Below are 10,346 nucleotides of genomic sequence, written 5' to 3'. Positions count from 1 at the left end.
CGAAACACGTGAAACGGGCGAGCCTAACGCTACCTACAATTTGCCATTCTATTTTCGTCATAAAACAGAGACGTATTCGCGCATCCGCGCTAGAACCGTTTCCGTGACGAAACAGTCGGAACCGTTTAATTTAGAAAATAACCTCCGTCCGATCGTATTGGAATTTCCACGAGAGAATTTTAACGTAAACCAGATCTCCGAAATCTACTTCGACAATTCGTCGTTTATACACCGGAACTTTCCTCCTCATACCTCTATCCTTGTCATTTTTCATCGATATTCCATATAATGTAACATGTCGTCGAATCGTATGTGTATTTTCGTTGTTATCGCGTCACTTTGTGTGTTTCGATGCAAGATCTTCATCCAACCGCGATATCTCTTGCACTTTTCAAGTATGAGGGCGCACGCTGTTAGAACTTTGTACTATCGATAGATCGTGGTCGTAAGGTCGCTTCGTGCGAGTGAATAATATTGTCTGCCTGCATGGAAATCTGTAGCGGAAGGAAGACGGTGTTTCGTGCGACAAAGAGGTTATAGTGTTACGAGAAAGACAGCCGGTAATATAGAGAGGGAAATCAGAGAACAAAGAGGGAGGCATCGGGCAGAAAACGAGAGACGATAGGACAAAACGGGAGAGGACTCAGCGAGGGAAATGAAGTGAGATGGAGATTTCATAGAGTGGGGAATCGGATGGACTGTACGCGTCCGGAACGCGATAAGTCGACCGGTGGTTGAGCAGCGCGCATTTTCATATCGCCCGTTTCTCGTGCCGCGACTGGACACTGTCCACTCAGGTGGCACGAGTCGTTCCGTCATCTCCACTTTTCTCTCTCTCTGCCTCCCTCCATTCGCTTTCTCATTCACCGCGAGGGTGGTATATTCATCTTCATTCACAATAGGACGTTCCCGTCGAACCTCGGGTATCACGCGATGTCGCCTAAGAATAAGGTACGTATACATTTTCTTACATTCTATCTACGGGGGAATAGTTTCTGTGAAAGATTTTTTATTACCCCGTCGTGTGTGTTCCTCTTATTCGCTACTGACTAGTACATGTCGCTTAGTTTTAGTTAGAACCGTGTATATGTCGAGATTGTTGAATCGAGATATAGTTCAAGTTCGAGTACGTTTACGATTAATCGATATATATTTTAGTGTAAATTATTAATTGCAACTATACCCTGTATGTGTTTAATTGTCGAATTTCAACGGAATATATCACAGCACGTGATTCGGTTCGATCTTTCTGTCAACTGGTCGATTTAACGAAAATTCGATTCAATTCGATAGCGATAGATCGGTGAACGAACGCGGTGGGCGTGTTTTTCGTTCGCGCGTGTGCGGTAAATTTTAGTTGCGAATTCTCGTCGCAATTCTGTCGTGCAAATATCCTGTTCTCGATCGTAATTTACAGTAGATTACGGGGAATTTTAAGGTAAATGACAAAATACACCTCGCGATTAGATTAATTGCGGAACGCGCGGGTGAAAGTGGTCTGTGTGGAAGTTAGCCAGGAACGGTGATAATGCGCGGTCGTTTATGGACCCGTCGATATATTGCCGGCAACGTTGCAAAGGACTGATTTTACGAACGAAATTCTAATGATTTAGGGTGTAGTCGCGAATGTTATTTTTTGGACAATGTTCGCGGGATAGGCTGTATCACGTGCCAGTTTACAATAGATTGGTGTCGAGTCGTAGATTAAGATGTATTTTATTACGCGTGAGCATCTTATCTTTTGAGTGTTTGTTGAATTCGTTATCGTTCTATATCGATGTCGAGTATTTCCCTTATCCTCAAGCTATTCGGTCGTATGTTAGGTCGATATAAGTAGGAATACGTGTCCATGAATTCAATTGCTTCTTTCGAAGGTCCTCTTAAACAAACGTACTCGAACGCAAGCAAATTGGCCTCGATAATTGATAGACGAATTTTCGGCCACCTAACCTCTCTATCGAAATGTATAATCAACGAGATCGATGAACCTGGCCGAGACAACGGATCTCCACGATAATAGGTGGAACAAATAAACGATTGCTCATCGTGATTAGGATCGTTGGTGAATTTTCTTAATTCCCGCAGACCGATTAACTTCGATTAGCTAAGATCACATACGACGTTTGCAATATCAGTAATCTATCGCTGATTCGAAACATGACTACCGAACGACAATTCTACCATCTTTAATCTTTTCGACAAACTGTCTTCGATTTATCGATCGATCGACTTATCGCGATACGAGAAATAGGCGTGAACAAAAGCCGAAAAATATCGACGTGGCGGATTTCGGTAAGGTTATAATTTCAAGTGTTACACGCAGCAGACAATGTGATTCATCGAAACAGCGGGAACATTGCTCTTCCTTTGCCGATTATTATGTGTGCACGCGGCGTTTTATCGCGACTCCCGGTACATATCTCATGATCCTAAGCAAACTAGGACAACGAAGAAGGCATGCTAACGCCGTCATAAACAATGGTTCGTTGCGAATCAGGAAAATATCGCCTCTCCCATTTGTATTCTCTGAGTCATTTTGTGTGGCGTCTCCACCGCCGACCATTTCCAGGAATACGAGAACCAGATGTTCCTTACGATTTGTTGCAAATTATTGATCTCGTTCGCGTTTCTGCACACTCAGCTCGTATCGCTTCGTTGAAAATATAAATGAGGAAGGCTGACAGCGTCCCTCTACTGGTTCGTACGGTTATCTCCAGCTCTGTAACTAAGACCCAGTTCGAGACCGAGAAATAAACAGTGTTTCGTCAATTATCGCGAATTGTCTACTCGCTCGGTAACTCGTACCGTACGCTCGCCTCTGGCAGCTAATTTTTCCACGGAGATGAGAAGCAGATGGTGTTTTCATGTGCCGTGCCTTCGGCACTAATTGTCGCTGGTTATTATCTAATTAATTCATAAGCGTGCTCGGGCCGGAGTATTACTACAGTGGAACGAGAGCGTGTTGCAGTTAGTAGCTTGTCGCGTGATCGACGTTACATACCACCAGTGGTACCATTCTCCGGTTATACCTATATCCCTTTTATCGCTGCTGATTCTTTGAGTGTTTCCACCACTGTTGTACACACGACTCGAGATCATCTTCAGAATGTTTGCTTAGCGCCCCCCGGTCGTCTCTCCCCGCGTCGCGTCGCGCCCCCCTCATCGCCATCTTTCGTCCGTAATTCGATCGTCCCGTGATTTTCGTTAGAGACAATCGTCGTTAGATGGCTATCGATTAACCGCAATTCCATGTACCGTCGGTAATCACGATAATACGATACATATTTCGGTAAGCTCATCGCGTGCAACATCGATTTTTCCATGGCGGTTCAAGCGCATCGACTTTGGGCTATATTAATGTGAGCGTCACGCTATCCGTATACCACAGGATGACCACCTTGCGATGCATTTCCCCGTTTGATTATTCGACCGTTCGATCTTGAACGCGACATCCTGAAGCCGGTAGAGACTGACGCATCATCAAGAACTGTCACTTTCTTTGTGAAGTACGAGCGTTGCCAGCAAATATTTGTTCGGTGAGGTAACGTTTCGAAACGGCTAAAAATTGCATAAACTTCGAGGTGTAGAGGCGGGATTCATCTCTCATTTTTTTTGGCGACTTTTGGAACGGGGGAAAAAAAAGAAACGGAAAGAAGGAAGGAAGGAAAACGTTATACTACAGGTACATCAGACTTAATGGCTTACGCGGAACAACATGTTGATATGTTAAATGTAAGTTAGAGCTGCTGCTACTGTTACTGCTGCACGTTTAGAGTAAATAACTTGTCGATCTCTCTGCACTAGCACGCCAGATCAATGTGAATCATCCACATTGAACATAGTCGAGTGACATTGAGCTGCTGCGTGTCGGTCACTCGGCGCAATTCCTCCCGTAATGCACAAAGTAACCCTTCAAATGACCATTGATTCCGTCGAACGAACACGAACAGACGGCGAAAAGGTTTTTGGCCTTGCGTGGAGCACAATGTTACGAAGCTAGTATTTATTTTCGTGCTCTTTTGCCGAGCAGCCCTGCCATGACTTTCCGAATTGGACGCAACGTCGGTCGGGTTTTTTTTCACTGACACATGATTTAATTTCGCATTCAGTCATCGTTATTACGAGTCCGCTGTTTCTCACTAAAACGGTGAGGTTAAGGTGAACTTTTTTTTTTGTGGAAAAAAAAATTTAAGACTTGGGTTATGTTAGACTTTGCTTTACGATCGGAGATCATTCGTAAGTGTATTTGATTTATAGCAGTTTCTGGAAATTTTAAATTTTGAAATTTTTTTTGCTCTTGAAAAATTTTTTTTTACGTGTTCGTTCGAAAAGAAACGTTAGCACCGTTACAAACCGAGGGATACGTTTGAACTGTTTACATCATGATCCAAGCTTCTTAATACTTTATAGCTTTCGTTTATGTAACACTTTCGTAAGGTCGCAAATCATTTTAAGTGAATCCAGTCTGTATCAAAAACCTTTTGAGTATATTAACATACGGGTCTATGGAAACGACCATTGAGAACTCTCGAATTAATTTTTCTCTCTCGTGTTGTCTATCCTTTTCTGTCTAGCGCCGACGTTGTAATTATAATCGCATTTTAATTACAATAAACTCCAGACGGGAAAAGTGTATTCGTTTGAAAACTCAAGGCGTCTTTCGGAATATCATGGTCGATGCAAATTCACGTATCGTCTGTTTGTCGCGCCACGTAATTGCGGCAGGGTGGGGACGCGTGTGCGACGCCTCGCATTTATAGGTTAACTTTTCGCGCACTGGCGATCAGTGCCGCTTCAACGAGAGCTCCGTGCTCTCTCGTTGTTGCAAGCATTTCTTTTGTTCAGCGGTTACTTAAATTCTCGTGGAGGGCCCGTGTGCTGTTCAGTCGTTGGTGCACGTTTGATTCATATCCAGAACAGTTAGTGGATAAACATAGAGTTTATGTTCATGCACGCGTTTCGTAGTCTAGCCAAAACTACACACCGTTTGTATTTATTGACACATCGTAGCGCGGTGGTTCTGTTCGTCGACTATTATTCTTGCACCGCACAAAGATCATTCTCAAACACAATGACAGAAGAGGGAAGAAGATCGAGAACAAAGTAACTTTGTTCGAGGAAGCTCGAGGAAGAAGGCCTATACCACGGTGTTTGCGTATAAATAGAATCTCCTTGGTGCGCAGCAATACGCAGCAGTTATACGTTCAGCCAGCGGCCAATCTTTTCTGCCGGCAATGTTGTCATGACAATTCGCGCGTGTCGTATCGTTTTACGAGGTGTGCAGTGTCGCTTCTCTCGTGTGCATCAAATGTCTCGTGGCTGGATCTCGTCGATGATCTAAGGCTGCTTGGGACGCGTCATCGTGCGCTTATATGTACGTGCATTCATGGTGTCCGTTACCGTGAACAACAACCATTAAGTGCACCAGTGATTCTCTCGATTCTTCACGAACTTGCATTTTTCGTAAGAAGGGTGTCCTCATTGTACATTTTGTATTCGGTGTAGTCAATCCCCTTTTGGCTTCGCGATGGTAGTGCAATAGAAGTTGTCACGAGGCGCGCGAGTGCGATAGTCATGGCAGCGGATTTTGACGAGTGATATTTTCTATACTCCTGTCAATTGCGAACAGGGGGAGTTTTAAGACGCGCAGAAGTGGCGTAAGCGTGGCGAACGTTGTGGGATAAAGTCACGGGAAGAAAGAACATAGAGCGCGCGCAGCTGCGCGCACTTCAACGAAAATAGAACTCTGCACAGTGTGTGGAGGCCAACGGTGGAACGAGCGGAGTGTGACATTAAGGCGATCGTAGAATGTCGCGCGTGTCGCTCAACAAGTCGCAGTACAGCCAATACGGCTCGCGTCGCGTGCGAAAGATCAGCACGGTACGTTTCGAAGATTCATGGATTTTGGTTTGGTATAACCGCGTGGCGTGTACGCTAGCCCCCTTGGCTTAACGTTCCTTGGTGAATCCGATTTGCTTCAAGTTCTCTCAGGCTCTCTCTCTCCCTCATTCTGGTTGGTTCTGCTTCGTTGCTTCGATTCGATTCGATTCGGTTCGGAGACGACACATGACTTAGCCTTGACAATCAATGTAATTTACACTTTTGTAGAAGTTTTGCAACGAACACGAAACGAGTACGATTACACATCATATCGTATATGTATACGCATCTGAACACGGTCGTGTACCACTGCATACCTGTGTGCACAAGTTTCGCACTCGTTTCTTACATTTGCGAATGTGACACCGATCGCCACGAAAACAAGGTCGAAAACAATACTCTCTTCAAGCTTCGTTCGCCTTGACGTTAGGTGGCGCACGTCTTGCCGATTCTAATGACAGTGGATCAGCTGATCGAGCTGACCTTCCATTCGGCTAAATCACCATCACGTCCACCAATGCGTTCGTATGCGTTACCGCTACATTTAAATTCGTTTAATGCGTCGCCATTCGAGGTCATTGGCTTGGAGGACTCCTTCCCTCGAAAATAAAATGTCCGCAAAACGAGTCCCTCGCGGATCTTTCCTTTTAGGAACACACATAACAGATTCCAATTGCCAGACGAATAAAATAATACCCTCTTTAAGAGATTTTTTTTCACTTACCAATCTTTCGATTTTCAGACTTATAAGACCGAGATGCAGGATCAGATTTTGTTAAGTATGGTCGCCTTATCGCGTGATCAATATCGCTTCCTCTTTATTAGATTCAGTGGAAACGTTACTTTACCTTGGATAAACGTAGCCTTAGGGACTGGTTAAGTCACAGTAACCATATAATATCTATGCTTGCGTTTGCGTTATGAGATCATCTTATAATACGGCGCTGCTGTTCGTTCTCACGTTACGCTCAGAAAGCCATCTTCCGCAATAGCGTTTGCGTCAATTTATTTCATTTCAGCGTGCTAATTTCATCAAATTTCTGGAAACTCGTTTGTTAATAAACAAGATCGTACATTTAAATATACACAATTCCCTGAAATCTTCGTCAATTCTCATCTAACAATCTGTTAATTAATCATCCATAGTTGTATTGAGATCTATCATATATCTATGTATTTATGCATTGGCATGAAAGGAAGCTTTTTCTTGCAGTATCCAAGGTGAACTGCCACTACTTTACTCAAGGCAAACACAACTATCAATGTTATAATGCAACAAGATCTTAAAACGAATGTTCAAATTTTCTAATAAAGATGATTTACAGAATGGTCTATATATGATTCAATTCAATATGTTTGACTTTCTATGATCCCCATGTTACTCTTAAATTTATGCAAATGCTCATTTTTTTTTACAGACGGAAAGTGAATATTCTGTAGAAGAACATGCAAGACTAACCAACACTGATGGAGGAGGTGATGAAGCATCTCCAGAAGATGAAGGGGGGTCACTATGCGAATACCATAACATACCACCACCACCTGATGGTGGCTATGGTTGGGTGGTGGTATTCGCATCATTCATGTGTAACATGATAGTAGATGGTATTGCTTATACATTTGGTGTTTTTCTGGGGGAATTTGTTACCTATTTTGGAGAAGGAAAAGGCAAAACTGCATGGGTTGGCTCATTGTTATCTGGCATGTACCTCAGTGCTGGTAAGTTGCTTTATTATAATTACCAGTCCCTTCAAGTTATAGCAACAACTTAGTTAGTTTCAATGTTTCAATCATTTTTCAGGACCTGTTGTCAGTGCTTTAACAAATAAGTATGGGTGTAGAGCAGTGTGTATGGCAGGAAGTTTTTTAGGTGCAGCAGCATTTGTACTTTCAACATGTTCAACCAGTGTAAATATGCTTATGCTGACATATGGTGTTATGGGAGGTGTGTTCATTTCACTGAATTATCATGTGATTTATTTACTTTCATTTTTATCACTTCAAAATAATTGGCCCGTTTTTTTCAGGAATTGGATTTGGTCTAATATATTTACCAGCAGTAGTTTGTGTAAGTTATTATTTTGAAACCAAAAGATCTCTAGCTACAGGCATTGCTGTGTGTGGCTCAGGATTTGGCACCTTTGCATTTGCACCTCTTGCAACAATGTTGCTTGAAGCATACAGTTGGAAAGGTGCAAATTTAATTCTTGCTGGCCTTATTCTAAATTGTGCTGTGTTTGGTGCAATGATGAGGCCACTGGAATATCCAAAAGCTTCTTCTGTTAAACCATTACTGCAAAGAATGGCAGAAGAAAAAAGATTTCAAATGGAACGTGGGAGTATTGGAGGCTCTTACTTCATGGTGCAACTGCCTGATGGATCTATGGAGAAGAGAATGAAAATGCCTATTAATATTGATCCTGGTGTACACTCCAGCTTCAATTTAGACCAATTAGTGCCTGGTAAGGAAATCTAAGTTAATGTCAGTTGTGTATACAGCGTATAAATACGATGTATTATAATGTACTTCATTAAATTAAAATATTAAAGGAACTCCTTTAACACCAGTTCCAACGGTGCCAACCCTCCCCACTATATCGGAAGTGAAAGTACAAGAACACTCCTCCAGCGGAGCGACTAGTAATAGTGGCAGTATGGACTTGAAGAATATCTCCACCAAATCAAGGAGCAAGAAAAATATCGACGATACCAAAGATACAATGGAAAAGTCTGAAAGCGAGTTTAAACCAATAATGCCTAGAAATGCTTCACAACCTGCTTTTACAACCCACGTGCAAGGTTTACCGAAAAACGGCTCTGTACCCTTCTTTGATAGAATCCGCAAAACTAGCACTGGCGAGAGGTACAAACCAAGCCTCAGTGCGATTAAGAACTCCCGAACAACATTGAATTCTAATGGCGATATTAGAAAGAGTCTACATTTGAGACTTTCAACAAGCAGCGTTATGGGCTCTCGAAACAATAACGCGGAAGTGGATGTACGTGTTTTACCGTGTACTCTTGAACATGTATTTAATTGTTAATTGTGTTGCACAATGTATTATTAACGATACGTTTTACAGGATGGGGAAAGTATTACTTTTACCACCAGTAAATCTAGTATTCCGAAGGAGAAACCACAAATCATTCGACCTCTATCGAGAAAGGACATTTTTTACAGCGGCAGTGTAGTCAACTTACCAGAATATCAGAGTCAAAAATCCCTTGCAAATTACCGTCAAAGTGTTATTTCTTTATCAAAATCCGTTCGTGGAGATATCAAGGATACCGATGTCGAGAAGGCGCCCCAACGTAAGCGATATTTCAATGGCAAGAATGACTTGTTAATTTTTTGCTAAATTATAATAAATGTTACAGAACCATTATGTCCCTGTTTGGTGTTACCTGAATCATTTAAAGAGGCTTTGGCAACCATGATGGATGTATCTTTGCTGAAGGATCCAGTATTTCTCTTAATTGGTATCAGTAATGTATTTGGAATGGCTGGATTGTATGTCCCTTTTGTGTATTTGCTAGATGCTGCGGTTTTGAATGTAAGTAAAAAATTATAATATATTCTCTTGACGAAACGCTCTTTGTCGTATAATGACTGTTCTAAATTCATGCCGTTTTCAGGGAATTGACAGAAGTGCTGCGTCATATTTTGTATCTATAATTGGAATTACTAACACTATGGGTCGTGTGGCTTGTGGATATATCGCAGATTTCCCACAGGTCAATTCTTTGCTATTGAATAATATCTGTTTAATTATATCAACAATTGCTGTAGCTGCAACTCCGTTTTGCAATTCGTATGCAGCCTATATTGTCATGAGTATATTTTTTGGCATCGCTATATGTAAGTAAACAAATTAATAACTTTCACCGTTTGTCGCTTGCGGTTATTACAGTCCCTATTACACATTTACTTTCGTATTATTTCAGCTGGGTACATTTCTCTGACCTCCATCATTCTGGTAGATCTCCTAGGACTGGAGAAATTGACCAATGCATTTGGTCTTCTAATTTTATTCAGAGGAGCTGCCGCCATTGTCGGTTCGCCTTTAGCAGGTGCTGTTTACGATGCAACGCAGAGCTATAACATCCCATTCTTTATGGCAGGATTTTTCTTTTTTATGAGCACGATTACCAGTTTCATGGCTCCAGCGATGAAACGGTGCACAACGCCGCAGGTACGTATGGCACATAGCACGATGTTATTTTTGTTTCCAATAATTTACATTAACGAGCAAAAATAAATAATCTTTTACAGACTCAGCCTGTGATATTAGATACATTGACTCCAATTGACGAAGACATTGAAGAAGAGAACGAGGAAGATATCCCTGAAATTGTAGAAACTGCGCCATCTCCGCAAGAACCACCAGAGAAGGAAATTAAGCAAATAGAGTCTGTTTTATAAAAAGTCTGGTCCGCTTAAGGAGAGAGAGAAATAGCCTTCACCT

General features: G+C 42.1%; 1 protein-coding gene across 1 annotated transcript in view; it reads left to right on the top strand.

The window, feature by feature from the left end:
- LOC108573008 (monocarboxylate transporter 3) overlaps positions 1 to 10,303 on the top strand; it is a 10,779-nt gene extending 476 nt beyond the window's left edge. The window contains exons 2-10 of the mRNA XM_017935360.1: positions 7,299 to 7,599; positions 7,682 to 7,825; positions 7,908 to 8,342; positions 8,431 to 8,879; positions 8,964 to 9,192; positions 9,259 to 9,434; positions 9,517 to 9,739; positions 9,826 to 10,073; positions 10,154 to 10,303. Coding sequence (XP_017790849.1) covers positions 7,299 to 7,599; positions 7,682 to 7,825; positions 7,908 to 8,342; positions 8,431 to 8,879; positions 8,964 to 9,192; positions 9,259 to 9,434; positions 9,517 to 9,739; positions 9,826 to 10,073; positions 10,154 to 10,303 — 2,355 coding nt within the window. The remainder of the gene's footprint in view (positions 1 to 7,298; positions 7,600 to 7,681; positions 7,826 to 7,907; positions 8,343 to 8,430; positions 8,880 to 8,963; positions 9,193 to 9,258; positions 9,435 to 9,516; positions 9,740 to 9,825; positions 10,074 to 10,153) is intronic.
- Positions 10,304 to 10,346: the final 43 nt, after the last annotated feature.

This window comes from Habropoda laboriosa, unplaced genomic scaffold (assembly GCF_001263275.1).
Source record: "Habropoda laboriosa isolate 0110345459 unplaced genomic scaffold, ASM126327v1 scaffold102, whole genome shotgun sequence".
NCBI classification, from domain to species: Eukaryota; Metazoa; Arthropoda; class Insecta; order Hymenoptera; family Apidae; genus Habropoda; species Habropoda laboriosa.
The sequence above is the reverse complement of the archived record's forward strand: the minus strand, read 5'-3'. Positions and strand labels throughout refer to the sequence as shown.